Raw genomic sequence first — 17943 nt, forward strand, 5'->3', positions numbered from 1 at the left:
ATGACTCAGGCTACTACGCCAGTGAAGTGCATAATGCTAAGCTACGTAACATGCTACAGTAGCAAAATGTTCTGATCATATGAGCAAACTAGAATAAAGATGATCATGAGCACTCAGTCACCTCAGCTAATAGTTTCCCAGCCTAATTGTTACCAAATATCAAAACCGGGATTTAGTGTGAACCAAAATCTGACATTGATTGATTTATCAAGACAAGTCCCCCATGCTTGTCTCCAAGCAGCACGATGGCGCTGTCCCAATCAAAACAGTGCTGAAATGATCGTCTTGGTGGCAATACATGATTGTTGCTTTAAATTAGTGTTGGATATTACTTTGGGAGTTTCAGTCGAACTTTAAGCAAGAATTTGATACATGCCTTCAATAGCCTACTTGGTTCCAATATTGAACCATTCCTACCTAAGATGAGTTGTTCTCTCTCTGCTTGTTCAAAGGCCCAGTGGCTGCATTCTTCTCAACACCAGTTTAACTCTATATGCTGTTTTTTATATATCAGGCTTTTTTTGGTGTTCGGGCTCAATTCATTTCTGTGATGTCAGACCAGGCCCGGGCTTGGGTTTCAGCTCACCGGGCTTGGGTTTCAGCTCACCGGGCTTGGGTCGGACCGACCTCAAATTTTCAGGCCCGATGAGAACTCTAATATCATGATGTGAGCCAAAAACTCCATCCCACCCAAACAGGCTTTTTTTTTGTAGCTCTTACACTAAAAGGGCGTTATCATTTTTACAACTTCAGAGTGTAATTTCGACCTCATAGTGTGGAAATATATATATATATATTTTTTTTACTGAAAATAACGTTTTTGACTGCACTGCCCCTTTAACACTGGCCAATTTGCTGTGTGCTATGAAAGGGCTTCCATATATTTCAAGAACCTTTTAGGATTCTGAAGAACCGTAGATGCCACGTCGAGAATCCCCCACTTAACTCAAAGGTTCTTTATCGGGCATATTTAAGAACCTTCATTCTTCTCAGTGTAAGTGTCCTGCTGAAAGCATTGGAACACTCTTAAAACCAAACTGCTAGCGTTGATGGCTAAAACTTCTGCTCCCTTCTTGAGACAACTCCAGCAGAGTTGTCATGACGACTGAATGACAGCTCACTCCTATTATGTATATGCTGGGTAGTCTGCCATGGCTATATCTGTCAACCTCGAAAACCAAGAGTAACCTTTTCAATCTTAAAATGAGATTTAGTTCCTCATTCAATGGCAACTACTGTAGCCTTTAGCCAATTATAAACATGATTTTGTCCATGCAAAGCAGGACTTCATAGGAAGTATGATTGAGTGTATTATTGAGTGTATTTTCCTGACAGCTATTTTCCTCTGAAATTTGTTGGCAGTGCTAGAAATGTATGCTTCATGCTAGTCTTCCAGATTGTGTAGATATGAAATCATGTCATCTAAGACTTACATGTGCTGATATGGTGTGGGCCATTTTAATGCAGGGCCATTTTGGGACAGTAGTTTCCCCTCTTTGCATGAAAAAAAAAAGATGGTAGACATGTCGCCGGACATTTGATCGATGTGGCCATTTATTTTCATTCATTTTGAAGGTGTAGCTCACGCTGTTACGTTTTAAACATCTCCCGCTGTGTCTGCAGTGCTCCTCAGACCCTAGGATTGGAAAATTCACTGGAGCTTAGACTCTGCTGTCTCACACACAAGCATACACACACTCGCAGGCACACACATGCACGCAAACACACACACACACACACACGCACACACACACACACACACACATACCGTTGAAGTGGAAGTGATGGAGAGTTGTAAAAGCTGTATCTGCTGTATGTCAGTGTGAGTCCAGGGTTCTGGTTCCTGTCTGCCTATCCCCACTGAAGAGAAAGATTGACTATAAGACAGAGAATTTGACGACATTTTTTTCCTTTTGATTTGACTTGTTTTAATACTGGAGTTGTCTGAATCAGATCTATAGGTTACACAAAATGTTCTTTCTTGATGTAATGTACCGTATGTTTGGTCGACCAGGTTCTTTCTCAGTCAATAGCTTTTTTCTGGTCTGGTCTGGGCTTGGCTGTGGTGGTTTGCTGTCAGTGATGCATGGCTTTCATTTCAGCCCCGGGCTGCAGTGGATTCAAAGGTGAGTGTGTTCTGTCCCAAAATCCATCCCTGATACCAAATCAAACCCCAGACAACCCCATCACCTTGGACTGATGTCTTCCTCAGCCAAGCCAGGGGTCATTCTTCCACAGACCCACAGAAAACCACTGCTCACTCTGTCAAAAGAGCTCAGAATGCTGTTTTTTTTGTTACTCTCAATTTTCATTCTCTCGGTTTGAGGGAGTGGGGAATCATCATCAGATAGAGAGCCAGTGAGTTCATGTTTTTGGACAAGCTGAAGAATTGGAGCTCGTTTGTCTTGGTGGTTTCTTTAACTGGGCCCATGCAGTTCCCATCTATTCCAATTTCCTCCTGCAGAAAGGCCTGTCAGAGCCCTGAAAGTGGGTCGCAGGCACTCCCATATTGAAGCTGATAAAATACTTCCTTCAGCCAGACCTCTCTGACCTGTGCGCACATACATACACACACGCGCGCGTATACATTCATACATTAACACAAACACTTTTACACACACATGCACTCCCTGCACCATACACACATACACTAACCTGCAACGCACGCGCACACACGTGCTCGCACACACACACACACACACACACACACAGTCACGTCCACTTACGCATACGGTCTCTCTTGCTTTCTTTCTCTCACACACACACTCTCCATCTGTACCTTGGCAAGTGTTGGTGGGTCCCACCCCAGCCCTGTACAGCCAGCTGCCTCTGTTCTTCACTCTGCTGTGGCTTGCACAGATGGTCTCACCCCCCAAACTACTGGAAGTGGTCAACCGCCAACCCCAACCCGCCAACCCCTCACTCCCTCACTCCTCTCCCCATCTCTGGTTACACCCAGACAGACGCACCCCTGAGCCTCTCGGATAGTTTTCTGCTTCCCAGATAAAGAAGCCATTTTGGATCGTATTAACCTGTTTGTTACATACTGGGATTCAGACAGCGTAGCCTATCTGTCTGTGTCCTTCCTTTTCACAGTTCATGTCATTGAACGGAACACTGTCTGACTGTCAAGTGATTTAAGTGATACGTTTCATTGATGCTACTCTCTCTCCCTCAAGTCCAGCTAGCTACAACTTTAAACAAGATGAAAAAGCCAACAGCTGTGCCTTTTCTGACACTGCTGGACTGAGGCTGAGGTAGCGGTTGTGGCTGAACCCAGACAATGACTGTGCATAGTGAACAAGGTGCTACAGGGCCAGACAGAGGGCACCGCGGTGCGTGCTGACACCAGAAAAGCAGTAGCAGGTTTTAATGTCAAATTAATTATAGTTTCTCCTCAGGATGCGTTGAGCCAAGCGACAAGGAAGGCTTATAACTAGAGGGAGGGACTTTTAATTTTTGATTTTTGTCTGCTTCCTGCATTACAGTAGGTACCTGGGCTGTTGATGAGCTTTTTGATCCGTGGCGGCAGATATATGCGATAGCGGCCATTTGTGGGTGAATATGCCAAGCCATCTGTGCTCTGAATCACACAATGATAGTCTCTCTGGCTCCTGCAACTGGCTATTTCTGCCCAGTCACATACCGGAGGGAGAGGAGAAGAGAGTGGGAAAGAGAGAGGCAGGCTGGGAAGTTGCCTCTCTGCGTACATAAAAATAAGTTATACAAAACATGAAGAACACCTTCCTAATATTGGGTTGCACCCCAACTTTTGCCCTCAGAACAGCTCGTTTTTTCGGGGCATGGACTCTACAAGGTGTCGAAAGCGTTCCACAGGGATGCTGGCCCATGTTGACTACAATGCTTCTTCCAGTTGTGTCAAGTTGGCTGGATGTCCTTTGGGTGGTGGACCAGTCTTCATGCACATGGGAAACTGTTGAGCGTGAAAAACCCAGCAGCGTTGCAGTTCTTGACACAAACCGGTGCTCCTGGTACCTACTACCATACCTCGTTCCAAGGCACTTAAATAATTTGTCTTGCCCATTCACCCTCTGAATGGCACAGATACACAATCCATGTCTCAAGGCTTAAAAATCCTTATCTAACCGGTCTCCTCCGCTTCATCTACACGGATTGAAGTGGATTTAACAAGTGACAGGAAGGGATCATAACTTCCACCTGGATTCACCTGTTCAACCTGTCATGGAAAGTTGATAATGTTTTTTACACAGTATATATCGCCATCGAAATAGAGCCAGTCGTTCTTCCTAACTAACCTATCTAGCTATACTATACTGTAACTCAGCATTTCTCTCGGTTTACATATTAAATCACTTCTGATGGCTGGGCAGCAGAGATGTACTGTGTAGCCAAATTGTGGTATATAAACTGGTATATAAAATGTTTAATGCATAAGGACAGAATCCTCTGAAATGGAGAAAGAACATTTCTACAAATGTACTTTGCGGTCGTCCCATTCTGCTGAGCAGGAAAGGCCGTGCAATATGTTTATATATCATCCTCTTATGAGGCAAAATCTGCCTTTTCCATTGTGATTCTGGACTGGCCCACCCCCTTTTTAGTGCTCCCCTATTGGGACACACCCACTCTCTTCCTCCCCGCTCTCTCCTTAACACTTTCTAGCTCATTGACAATCTGGCCCACACCACGGTGTGAAGTATCGGACAGGGTGTTGGGGATACGGAGCAGATCAGAGCACGTAGGAACCAGATGGCTTTTTACGTTAAGTTCCACTTCCGGGTTGATGTTTTCTCTGCACGTTCGTTCATAACTGGAGAGACATACATGGATGGGTGCACATGTATAACTGCGGCCAAGTCAAAGGAAAAAGTACATGTTGTTGGAGAGTGAAATAGATATTTGAGTGTCTCTTCTTCAATGTATAAGCCTATTTATTGATTTTGAGCTCTTACTGTTTTGTTTAAGAGGAATCCATTTCCAAAGGTTTTTCAACCGCTCCCCACACAGTACATCACTTGTCTTCATTTGTCTTCATCAGCTACTTGTCCCAGTGAATGAAGCCGCACAAAGCCACATATGTGAGGCATTACATGAATGAGATGGAAGGTTGCTAACCTTGCATATTAGAGCTAACCGCAAACCAAGGTGTTGTGTTCTCCCTGCAGATGTCAACGAGTGTGATCTGCTGAGCGGTGTGTGTGGCGAGGCCTTGTGTGAGAACGTGGAGGGCTCCTTCCTGTGTATGTGCCCCGACGAGGACCAGGAGTACAACCAGATGACCGCCAAGTGCAGTCCCGCTCCCACAGGTGACCCACACGTTGCCTGAACACAAATGAAGAGTTGATATAAAGCTTTTCAAAATAGTTTCAAATTACAACTGAGTAAAGTTGTCCGCAGATAAAGGGGGTGATGGAGGGTTAAGAAGTCTCCCAAGTTACATGGTTCATTGAAATCAACACATTAGTGGTGATCGTGACATTCCATTGTGTGAATCCCCTTACATTAGCAAGACTGTATAGGGAATGTTAAGGGCATTGTCTCAGACGACCATATTAACCTTTAACACTCTGTTGTTCAATTTGAGAGGAGTGGTGTTCTGATGAATGAGGGGGCCTGGCTCTTTGGACCCACGTTCGCACGTTCGGGGGACTCCCTTGTCTCTGCCTGAGTGTAAATATCTAATGAGAAATGGAGCCGGCTGTGTGTCTTTCTGGTGGATGTATACTGTAGTACGGGGCTTTAGGTCGGGTCCCAAAGCTCGACATTAACCTAGACTTCTTGTCCGACTTAACCACATGACCTCAAGTAGAGTATGTTCTCTGTTACATCTGAAAACAGTCCCAAATATTTAAGGAGGACAGTTTATCATTACGTAATGTTCGGAATTAGAGCATGCCCTGTGCTCACAAGAGCAGACGTTACGTAATAGTGTGATTTGCTTTGGAAGAATGTGAAAGGCCATTTCCATGTTGTAGCAGGAAAAGCTGGGTTTTTCTGAGAATGGGCAATTAGATATGAGTCTCTGGTGATCTGTAATTATCATAGGAATTCACAGAGCACAAAACAATGAGACAGAAACCGCAGTGTGTGTGTGTTTGCGTGCGTGTGGAGGGTTTAGGGGAAACCAAGCGGAGGAGGAAGAGGGGACGGGACGGGGGGGACGGGGGGACGGGGGGTTCTCGTCTCTCCGTGAATATCTTAAAAGCCGTGTGAGCAGCTGTGTACTCCGGTCCTCCAGGCGTATCACATTCATCATGTGCCTTATCTCTCCAGCACGCTCTAAATGTGTCAGTTTACACTCCTGCATGGGGAAATGTCACAGAGAGAGAGACTCATCCCTCCCCGGGTTAACCCATTGCTGTCACTCTAAAACGTTACGCACGACGGGTGATGTCACTGAACACGATCCTTGAGCGATTTCTGTGCAATAAAGTGTTTTCTCCCCCCTGTTCCCTGTACAGCCTCGTCAGTGGAGAGGAAGGAGTGTTACTACAACCTCAATGATGAGAACCTGTGTGAGAACGTGCTGACCAGCAGTGTCACCATGGAGGAGTGCTGCTGTACGCTGGGGGCAGGCTGGGGGGACAACTGTGAGGTGCACCCCTGCCCCGTCCAGGGCACTGGTGAGGAAGCACACACATAAAACACACACACACACACACACAAACACATGACATAGTACACATTTCCTTGTCTCTCTCTTCAAACAGATCAGTTTTCCCAGATGTGTCCAGCTGGGAGAGGCAGTGTCCCAACCGGTGACACTGTGTTTGGAGTGACTGCAGCCGAGAGTTATAAAGGTATGTGAACTCAGAGACCCAGTACAGGCTAAACAGAGCCTTGGCTCACAGCAGTAGTGTTCAGAAAATGCAGTGAGAACACTATGAATCAGACAACGTGTTAACAACAAACCCGGGACTTGAATAGCCTTCCGGAGCTCTGTTTTCTGCTGTTGAGATGCTGCTATTAATGTCATCGCAGCTGCCTCTCTCCCAGGCAGGCCTCTGTCTGTGCTCTTGTTGTGTGTCTGTGTGTCTGTCACTTTAGTTTGCCTCTCTCTCTCAGGCTTGGAGTCCCAGAACAGAAATGCCAGCCTCTGATGTCTGGAGACCTAACACTAGCACATCTCCTCTCGCTCTCCTGTTCTCCTTTCCTCTTCCTCTCTCCTCTTCTCTCCTGTTCTCTCCTTTCCCAGCCCCACAATCTTACTGTAGCTTGTTCCACTCGCACGAAAGTTAATTCATCGAACCAACGGCCTTAATTCAATAGTATAATTTATTACAGCAAAGGCAGTCTGGTAGAGAGGGGCTGGCAGCAAGTGAATATGGTATATTCTGAGAGAGGGAGAGACGGGCTGGGAAGGCAGGTTTCCAGAGACAGTTTCTGAGCACCCGTCTGGAAATGTCTTCAATTGGTGGATCTGTTAGCACAGCTGATTGTGGTCTCAGTTGCAAACACCAACGCCCAACCGACAGCACACACAATGGAGAGGAGAGTACTGTGACACAGCACTGTTTGTTGATGGAGTTCTTCTCTAAGCCTCTCCGGGTTTCATCTCATTAAAGCGTTGAGTTGGTCTCACCTTTCCAGAAACAGGAAGAGTAGAGACCGTTTGAATACTGGAAATTGAGTAGTATTGGTGTTCCTTCAGCTTTAGTGGCGAAGTAACTGCATTCTTACATTGTTATCTCAATAGCAAGAGATGAACTAAACATGTCTCTGTGGCTGTCTCTGTGGCTGTCTCTGTGGCTGTCTCTGTGGCTGTCTCTGTGGCTGTCTCTGTGGCTGTCTCTGTGGCTGTCTCTGTGGCTGTCTCTGTGGCTGTCTCTGTGGCTGTCTCTGTGGCTGTCTCTGTGGCTGTCTCTGTGGCTGTCTCTGTGACTGTCTCTGTGGTTATCTCTGTGGCTGTCTGGGCTGTTGTTAACACTCTGTTGTCCTCTCCCTCCCAGATGCAGATGAGTGTGCGTTGTTTGGCCAGGAGATCTGTAAGGATGGCTTCTGCTTCAACAGCCCAGGAAGCTATGAGTGTTACTGTAAGACTGGCCTGTACTACGACGAGGTCAAGTTGCAGTGCAGAGGTCAGTGGGAAGGTCATTCACATTAGTTAGTATTAATTAAACCCAAACATATTTGATTTACTCACAACATGATGCCATTTTTTGCGACATTCGAAAGATTGGAATCAATAGCCCTCAGTCTACTAATATGCCATTTCCACAGCCCTGTGTCATTAAACTGTCCACACACATTAAAAGTTAGTAGTGCTGTACCACAGCCTGTGTGTTGGCTGGCTGGCCAGGGGTGTGTAGGGTGGGGCCCCTCCCTGGGTTAGGTAGGGTCATGGCCTGGTGAGAGGCAGGGCGGGGACACGGGACACCTTGGGGGTGACGCAGGGCCAGACTGCGGTGACCTATGTGCCAAACCCAGCAGGCCCAGGCAGCAAGTCCCAAACCACCAACCGAGCCACACTGGAGGGACCCTGGCCCTCTGCCGGGCCCCACACCGCACCCTTGGCCCCGGGACACAAGTGCAGGATGCCTGTGGTCCGCCTGCGGAGTTCCACCACATTTGTGTTGGATTATTTGGACAGGCTGAGACTGGGCGGAGGCTCCAGCAGAGGTTTGGCCTGTACCCCGGACGGTCCTGGTTTTACCCCGTTACGCGTGGACTAGAGAAACCAACCACCACCAACCAGTCTTATGGCAGTGTTCTATTTGGGATATGAGGATATTTCTTAAAAGGGATGGAGGGGTATTTTTGAAAGTGTAGAATATTGAGTGGATGTGTATTTCAGTTGTATGTCTGGGTGGATATGTTTTTTTTTTTTGTTCATTCATTTCCTCAGCAATTATGAAACCACAGGCCTGATGTGTATCTAATGCGTTTGCTGTGGCTGCACATTTCAGAAATACATGTCTTTCCTTTTGGGGCTGACACACAATCCAAATACGAGGTGTATTTGTCCCAACACCTGCAAACAACCCCCTTGAAGCTGTAGTAGTTGAGCTATCATTCACAAAAACATGTTTACTGTCTAGCATACTGTCTCTGACACATACTTTTTGTTTTACTAACACAAGGAAAATGGATTTGCCCTCTCATCAATAGGAAATAGAAAATGCAGTTTATTAGCCTGATTCCTAAATTGAAGCATTTCTGTCTCCGTTCTATGTAAGTGGATGCTTAATTGGATAGGTTAATGAGTGTAAATGGCTGTGTGTTTGTGCGGCAGGCGTGCGGACTGCGTTTCATTAAGGGAATCGGGCTGAGACGACAGAACTCCCAACAGCACCTTTTCAAATATTTGTCTCCACTCCCCCCCCCCTTCCCCCACAGATATTGATGAGTGTCAGGAGGTGTCTAGCTGTGTGGAGGGAGTGTGTTTGAACACACATGGCTCCTACATGTGTTTCTGTACACACCCGATGGTGTTGGACTCTGACAACAGGAGCTGTGTGATCGCCCCTGACGTGGCAGGTAAGAACCCTTAGGAAGGATGCTAAAATAAGCATGGTTTAAGGTTAGCATGCTCTTATATTGTCTCTGTTTTCGTAAACACGTTTTTAAAAAGGTCTTTCTCGTGGAGATCGTATAACTTGTCAGACCGTATTGTGTGTTTCATAGTGAGGTAACGATTGTGATTGAGATGTACTGTGTCTGTTGCAGAGCAACATGGTGAGCAGACTGGCTACCAGGGTGTTTGCTGGCAGACGGTAACAGACAATCTGACAGACAATCTGACAGACACTCTGACAGACACTCTGACAGACACGCTGACCTGCACCAAGCCCCTTGCCAACAGAAAGACCACATACACAGAGTGTTGCTGTCTGTTTGGAGAGGCCTGGGGCATGGACTGTACCCTCTGCCCCCTCAAGAACACAGGTACTACAAACCACACCAGCATTCATGTCCATCTATCAACGCTACTGTTATAATGACTTTATCCATGACCTATTATCCCTTGTGAATAGAGCTAACTTTTAGGTAAATGCTTCTTCATCCAGTCTCGTGTGAGGTATATTATAGAACCCCATACAGCTGGTCTCAGAGTGATTATGGTGGTCAGTGCTTGAACCAGACGTGGTCCTTGCTGTGGTGGACCAGGCCCTTTCAGACCTCATACCCAGGACTAGTGACACCTCATTAGGCTTGGCCTCTTCCAGCTGCCTTCTAATGCTCCTGTCCCCTGGAGGCTCCGAGATCTAGCCTGCCCTGGGGCCAATCCTCTACCACTCCCCTTTTCCACTCCCCTGTGTCTAGGCAGGGAGGGCTGGTTGCTGATGTGTGTCCTCACCACGCTGCCAGGGTGGAGGGCTGGTTGCTGATGCGTGTCCTCACCACGCTGCCAGGGTGGAGGGCTGGTTGCTGATGCGTGTCCCCACCACGCTGCCAGGGTGGAGGGCTGGTTGCTGATGCGTGTCCCCACCACGCTGCCAGGGTGGAGGGCTGGTTGCTGATGCGTGTCCCCACCACGCTGCCAGGGTGGAGGGCTGGTTGCTGATGCGTGTCCCCACCACGCTGCCAGGGTGGAGGGCTGGTTGCTGATGCGTGTCCCCACCACGCTGCCAGGGTGGAGGGCTGGTTGCTGATGCGTGTCCCCACCACGCTGCCAGGGTGGAGGGCTGGTTGCTGATGCGTGTCCCCACCACGCTGCCAGGGTGGAGGGCTGGTTGCTAATGCGTGTCCCCACCACGCTGCCAGGGTGGAGGGCTGGTTGCGGATGCGTGTCCCCACCACGCTGCCAGGGTGGAGGGCTGGTTGCTGATGCGTGTCCCCACCACGCTGCCAGGGTGGAGGGCTGGTTGCTGATGCGTGTCCCCACCACGCTGCCAGGGTGGAGGGCTGGTTGCGAATGCGTGTCCCCACCACGCTGCCAGGGTGGAGGGCTGGTTGCGAATGCGTGTCCCCACCACGCTGCCAGGGTGGAGGGCTGGTTGCTAATGCGTGTCCCCACCACGCTGCCAGGGTGGAGGGCTGGTTGCTAATGCGTGTCCCCACCACGCTGCCAGGGTGGAGGGCTGGTTGCGAATGCGTGTCCCCACCACTCTGCGTGTCCCCACCACGCTGCCAGGGTGGAGGGCTATAATAATAATAATAATATATGCCATTTAGCAGACGCTTTTATCCAAAGCGAGGTGTGCATACATTCTACGTATGGGTGGTCCCGGGGATTGAACCCACTTCCCTGGCGTTACAAGCGCCATGCTCTACCAACTGAGCTACAGAAGGACCACAGGCTGGTTGCGTGTCCCCACCACGCTGCCAGGGTGGAGGGCTGGTTGCGAATGCATGTCCCCACCACGCTGCCAGGGTGGAGGGCTGGTTGCGAATGCGTGTCCCCACCACGCTGCCAGGGTGGAGGGCTGGTTGTGAATGCATGTCCCCACCACGCTGCCACGCCCCACCACGCTGCCAGGGTGGAGGGCTGGTTGCGAATGCGTGTCCCCACCACGCTGCCAGGGTGGAGGGCTGGTTGCGAATGCGTGTCCCCACCACGCTGCCAGGGTGGAGGGCTGGTTGCGAATGCATGTTCCCACCACGCTGCCAGGGTGGAGGGCTGGTTGCGAATGCATGTCCCACCACGCTGCCAGGGTGGAGGGCTGGTAGCTGCCCCACCACGCTGCCAGGGTGGAGGGCTGGTTGCTGATGCGTATCCCCACCACGCTGCCAGGGTGGAGGGCTGGTTGCTGATGCGTGTCCCCACCACGCTGCCAGGGTGGAGGGCTGGTTGCTGATGCGTGTCCCCACCACGCTGCCAGGGTGGAGGGCTGGTTGCTAATGCGTGTCCCCACCACGCTGCCAGGGTGGAGGGCTGGTTGCGGATGCCCCACCACGCTGCCAGGGTGGAGGGCTGGTTGCTGATGCGTGTCCCCACCACGCTGCCAGGGTGGAGGGCTGGTTGCTAATGCGTGTCCCCACCACGCTGCCAGGGTGGAGGGCTGGTTGCGAATGCGTGTCCCCACCACGCTGCCAGGGTGGAGGGCTGGTTGCGAATGCGTGTCCCCACCACGCTGCCAGGGTGGAGGGCTGGTTGCTAATGCGTGTCCCCACCACGCTGCCAGGGTGGAGGGCTGGTTGCTAATGCGTGTCCCCACCACGCTGCCAGGGTGGAGGGCTGGTTGCGAATGCGTGTCCCCACCACTCTGCCAGGGTGGAGGGCTGGTTGCGAATGCGTGTCCCCACCACGCTGCCAGGGTGGAGGGCTGGTTGCGAATGCGTGTCCCCACCACGCTGCCAGGGTGGAGGGCTGGTTGCTAATGCGTGTCCCCACCACGCTGCCAGGGTGGAGGGCTGGTTGCTAATGCGTGTCCCCACCACGCTGCCAGGGTGGAGGGCTGGTTGCGAATGCGTGTCCCCACCACGCTGCCAGGGTGGAGGGCTGGTAGCTAATGCGTGTCCCCACCACGCTGCCAGGGTGGAGGGCTGGTTGCTAATGCGTGTCCCCACCACGCTGCCAGGGTGGAGGGCTGGTAGCTAATGCGTGTCCCCACCACGCTGCCAGGGTGGAGGGCTGGTTGCGAATGCGTGTCCCCACCACTCTGCCAGGGTGGAGGGCTGGTTGCGAATGCATGTCCCCACCACGCTGCCAGGGTGGAGGGCTGGTTGCGAATGCGTGTCCCCACCACGCTGCCAGGGTGGAGGGCTGGTTGCGAATGCATGTCCCCACCACGCTGCCAGGGTGGAGGGCTGGTTGCGTGTCCCCACCACGCTGCCAGGGTGGAGGGCTGGTTGCGAAGGGTCCCCACCACGCTGCCAGGGTGGAGGGCTGGTTGCGAATGCATGTCCCCACCACGCTGCCAGGGTGGAGGGCTGGTTGCTAATGCGTGTCCCCACCACGCTGCCAGGGTGGAGGGCTGGTTGCTGATGCGTGTCCCCACCACGCTGCCAGGGTGGAGGGCTGGTTGCTGATGCATGTCCCCACCACGCTGCCAGGGTGGAGGGCTGGTAGCTAATGCGTGTCCCCACCATGCTGCCAGGGTGGAGGGCTGGTTGCTAATGCGTGTCCCCACCACGCTGCCAGGGTGGAGGGCTGCGATGTGTATTATGGGGACTTGCGGACTGGGACGTGGGGACCTCCCTCTGAATAAACTGCTATTCCAGCCCACTGGAACATGGAACTTGTAGTTGGGGATTTTTTAAATGTGAGTTTTGAGTGATTTCAATTCAGTTTGTCTTGGAATTCGTATCTTCGTGTGAGAATGATGTTGAACCGACAATTTGGTAGGTGCCGTTGATAAGTCACAAGAGCTTGGTTTGAACATTGTAGCTGTGCGACATCGGTCTACAGCTGCTCTTTCTGCCGCTTGCAACGCTTTACAAAAGCAGTTTTTTCAGAAACATTGACAGAATCCAGAATAATACATTTCGAAGTCTGGGTCACTTTTAGGTTTTCAAAGATTTGCGAGTGTTTCTTCTCGTCCAACATCCGATCTCCCACTCGGATCTTCACTGAATAACTCAGATGCAGGTGTGTGAGGTGTGTGAGGTGTGTGAGGTGTGTGAGGTGTGTGAGCTCACCACTGCTTTCCATAGAGGGACCAAGAACAGAACATACGCTCGTTTGTTCTCATCAGGTCCACCCAGATCTCTCTGCAGTCCCTCTCTGATGCGTCTCCCGTGTAGGCGTTCTTGTGGGAGAGAGCGGAGGCAGGCAGGTGCGTGGGATTAGCAGGGGACTGTAGGGGATGGCTGGCCAGGGTGTGCAGATGAAAGACTCTGGGTTAGGTTCCCACAGTACAGTAACCAGGAAGGAGGGGGATCAGAGCAGGTGCTGTGCTGTGTGTTGAAAGACACATTCAGTAGGGAAGTCAGCCGCTAGCCACAAACCAGAGTAATTCACTTTAGTCAAATATCCCTCTGTCTTCTAAGCCAAGTGATGATGGCAATGTAATTACTTGGAAGAACCATGGAAGTGTTGCCATTTTGGATGTTCTGCAGTTCTCAGAATGACAGAAAAGAGTTGTATTTATCAAACGTATAAGATTTTTGTCATGTTTTCTCTCTTTGGGTTGGAATAGAAGTGACGGCTGCAGATATCCTTCTCTGGCTCCTCATATCTACTGTGGTCAGAAGGCTACTCAGCCTCTCTCTTCTCTTATCTCTCTTTGTTTCAGATGTCTCGATCTCTTTCAATCTCTTTTTCTCTTTTTCTTTCTCTCTCTTAGAGGATATGTATGTCTCTCTCGTTTCCGTCAGATGGTCATGTCTCAGTCTCTCTCTCCATTATCTCACAGAGGACTATGCCTCCATGTGTAACGTGGCAATGAGTGGAGGACAGGGGCATCCGTATGGTCGCGATGCCCTCGTGGCCGGCCCTGTCCAGGAGTACGAGGTCAGCCTGGACTACGAGCCTCACCCCGACCAGCCTGGTGCCCTGCCCCTGTACGAGGACGAGGAGAGTGAGTGAACCAGTCCCCACCACACTGTAAAACACACTGATGAAGCTCAAACAGGCAGAGAAAATAAGGAGCTGATGGAGAGGTTGGGATAAGCTGCCTATTCTCTCAATGATAGCTCGTTGCTGCCATCATGTGTCCATATGAATTACTACATGTCATGACCACAATTATTTTTCTGTAGGTAGGCAGAAATAGTTGTCATGTTAGTCTGTATTTTCAGTGTAACCAAGGTCTTCCAAGGTCATAAATACATTATTATTAATGATAAATTATTGTATCTAATCAAGCAAGTTAAATCTCAATATTTTACTTAAAATGAAGACATTTCTGTCATACTAATGTGAGTATACATTCTTAAGTAATTTCACTGCATTCACATCTTACATAAGTCAAATCAAATCAGATGTTATTTGTCACATGTGCCGAATACAACCTTACAGTGAAATGCTTAAGTATAAGCCCTTAACCAACAATGCAGTTTTAAGAAAAATAAGTGTTAAGTTAAAAATAGATAAGTAAAAACATTGAAGTAACAAATATTTTAAAAGCAGCAATAAAATAACAATAGTGAGGCTATATACAGGGGGTACCAGTACTGCTTGCCGTGCGTTAGCAGAGAGAACAGTCTATGACTAGGGTTTCAGGAGTCTTTGACCATTTTTAGGGCCTCCCTCTGACACCGCCTGATATAGAGGTCCTGGATGGCAGGAAGCTTGACCCCAGTGATGTGCTGGGCCGTGTGCATTACCCTCTGTAGTACCTTGCGGTCGGAGGCCGAACAGTTCTACAGGTGCAGCTGTAGGATCTGAGGACCCATGCCAAATCTTTTCAGTCTCCTGAGCGGGAAAAGGCTTTGTCGTTCCCTCTTCACAGCTGTCTTGGTGTGTCTGGACATGATAGTTTGTTGGTGATGTGGACACCAAGGAACTCGAAGCTCTCAACCTGCTCCACTACAGCCCCGTCGATGAGAATGGGGGTGTGCTCAGTCCTCCTTTTCTTGTAGTCCACAATCATCTCCTTTGTCTTGATCACGTTGATGGAGAGGTTGTTGTCCTGGCACCACACGGCCAGGTCTCTGACCTCCTCCCTATAGACTGTCTCGTTGTTGTCGGTGATCAGGCCTACCACTGTTGTCATCGGCAAACTTAATGATGGTGTTTGAGTCATTATCATTCATTATAAAACGGGTAGTTTCGCTCCTGGATGCTGATTGCTTGAAAGCCGTAGTAAATAATATACCAAAACGACTTGTTTTCTGTTCTATTTACGTTGGTAACCTGTTTATAATGGCAATACGGTACTTCAGGGGTGTGTGGTATATGGCTTAAGAGCTGCCCATAGCCGTGGTATATTGGCCATATACCCTGCCCCCTCGGGCCTTTTTGCTTACTTATATCCTCATCTGACTTGGGTGAATAAAACACCTCTTTCTTACCCCCTGTCCCACTTCCTCCATCCTGCAGACCTGTCCGATGCGTTTGAGGGCCTGAGAGCGGAAGAGTGTGGCATTCTGAACGGCTGTGAGAACGGGCGCTGCGTGCGGGTACAGGAGGGCTACACCTGCGACTGCTTCGACGGGTACACCCTGGACATGTCCCGCATGGCGTGTGTGGGTAAGTGACAGGTGGAGGACACGCACACTAAATGGACTAGAAGAGAAGTAGTCAATCTCTCCTCAGCCCTCAACCTGGAAAGGCTATCATGCATGTTGTTGATGTTAGGTCTGCATGTGCAGTGAAGTGCAGGGCGTGCTGTTCTGTTTTGAGATAGCTGCAGCTTTGCTAGTTCTTTCTTTGCTTCACCTGACCATATTACCGGACAGTCATCAAGATGGGACAAGACCAGAGCCTGAACAACTGCTGTCGAGCAGTGCATAATCATTAAAAAAATCAAATAAAAATGATAACAGAGGAACATACCTCTCCCCATCTTCACAACAACTTGACCATAATAACTGAACATCCAATGTTACGAGTTCAGCTTCCTCAACTTCCATAATAGGCACACCCTTTATGCTCATCTCCAGTTCAGTGTTAGGTCTTAGAGAATGTTTTGAACAAAATCCAATGCTTTTGGTATTATATGTAATGAAGACCAGTGTATTGTTAGTTGGTATCAGAAGGGGTGATTAAGTCCTTGTAAAGAGTCTCAGTGAGCTCGCTGGCTGTGGGTGCTGACATGTAGATTGTGGAATCAATGATCATCAGCATACGTAGTCATTCTAGCTTATTGTAAGTGGTAAGTCATTTGTAAAAAAAAAAAAATAGAGAAGAGTAATGGCCCAAGGCAACTGCCCTGAAGGACACCTCACTGTACATATCTGATGTTAGAGTATCTTCCATTGAAGAACACTCTCTGGGTTCTATAGGATAAGTAACTCTCCAACCATGTGATGTAAAGCCCATAACAAAATGATGATCAATAAGTCTGCACTGAAATCTAACAATACATCTCCAACTATCATCTTCTTATTCATTTATTTTAACCAATCGTTAGGTTGTACTGCACTAACTCAGATGACTAAGTGCCCTTCCCTATATGCATGCTGGAAGCATAGCAGCGGGAAGATGTTGGGGGTGCTGAGGAGTATTATTTTGTCCTGTCACAGAGGAGTAATAAAGCCCTAGTTCACACAGGAGTAATATAATTAGTGATTTTTTATATATTTTTTCAATTTATCAGGGGGTGCTGCAGCACCCCTACTATCGCGACTATGGCTGAGTAGTTAACTTCTTTGAAAATAGCATTGTGTTTGGTCAAACACAATTTTCTCCATCAGTTTACTAAGAACAGGAAGAAAACTGAATGGGCGGCTGTTAGAGCCAGCAAAGGTTGATTTTTAGAATTTCATACACACTCTTTCGGGCTTTGATTAAAGACATGGCAAATACAGGGGTGGCAATACAGTCTCCTACCATTCTCAATAGTTTCCCATCTAGGTTGTCTATACCAGGGTTTCCAAAACTTGGTCCTGCCCCCCCCCTGGTTGCTCGTTTTTGCCCAAGCACTACACTTCTGATTCAAATAACCAATTCATCATCAAGCTCAGACCATGAGAAACAAGATTATCTGGTCTGATGAAACCTAGATTGAACTCTTTGACCTGAATGCCAAGTTTCACGTTTGACGGAAACCTGGCACCATCCCTACGGGGAAGCATGGTGGTGGTAGCATCATGCTGTGCGGATGTTTTTCAGTGGCAGGGACTGGGAGACTAGTCAGGATCGAGGGAAAGATGAACTGACCAATATACAGAGAAATCATTGATGAAAACCTGCTCCAGAGCACTCAGGACCTCAGACTGGGGCGAAGGTTCACCTTCCAACAGGACAACAACCCTAAGCACACAGCCAAGACAACGCAGAAGTGGCTTCGGGACAAGTCTCTGAATGTCCTTGAGTGGCCCAGCCAGAGCCTGGACTTGAAGCCGATCGAACATCTCTGGGGAAACCTGAAAATAGCTGTGCACTGACGCTCCCCATCCAACCTGACAGAGCTTGAGAGGATATTCAGAGAAGAATGGGAGAAACTCCCCAAATACAGGTGGGTGAAGCTTGTA

At 49.1% G+C, this 17943-nt stretch overlaps 1 protein-coding gene across 8 annotated transcripts in view; it reads left to right on the forward strand.

Moving 5' to 3' along the window:
• Positions 1–17943, forward strand: part of ltbp1 (latent transforming growth factor beta binding protein 1) — a 147131-nt gene that overhangs the window by 116657 nt on the left and 12531 nt on the right. For all 8 annotated transcript variants that reach the window (XM_052498503.1, XM_052498506.1, XM_052498504.1 and 5 more), the window contains 8 exons: positions 5148–5288; positions 6444–6605; positions 6693–6782; positions 7932–8060; positions 9319–9459; positions 9649–9867; positions 14220–14384; positions 15848–15997. In XM_052498503.1, the coding sequence (XP_052354463.1) occupies positions 5148–5288; positions 6444–6605; positions 6693–6782; positions 7932–8060; positions 9319–9459; positions 9649–9867; positions 14220–14384; positions 15848–15997 (1197 nt within the window). The remainder of the gene's footprint in view (positions 1–5147; positions 5289–6443; positions 6606–6692; positions 6783–7931; positions 8061–9318; positions 9460–9648; positions 9868–14219; positions 14385–15847; positions 15998–17943) is intronic.

The sequence above is a fragment of the Oncorhynchus keta genome, chromosome 36, assembly GCF_023373465.1.
Source record: "Oncorhynchus keta strain PuntledgeMale-10-30-2019 chromosome 36, Oket_V2, whole genome shotgun sequence".
Lineage (NCBI taxonomy): Eukaryota > Metazoa > Chordata > Actinopteri > Salmoniformes > Salmonidae > Oncorhynchus > Oncorhynchus keta.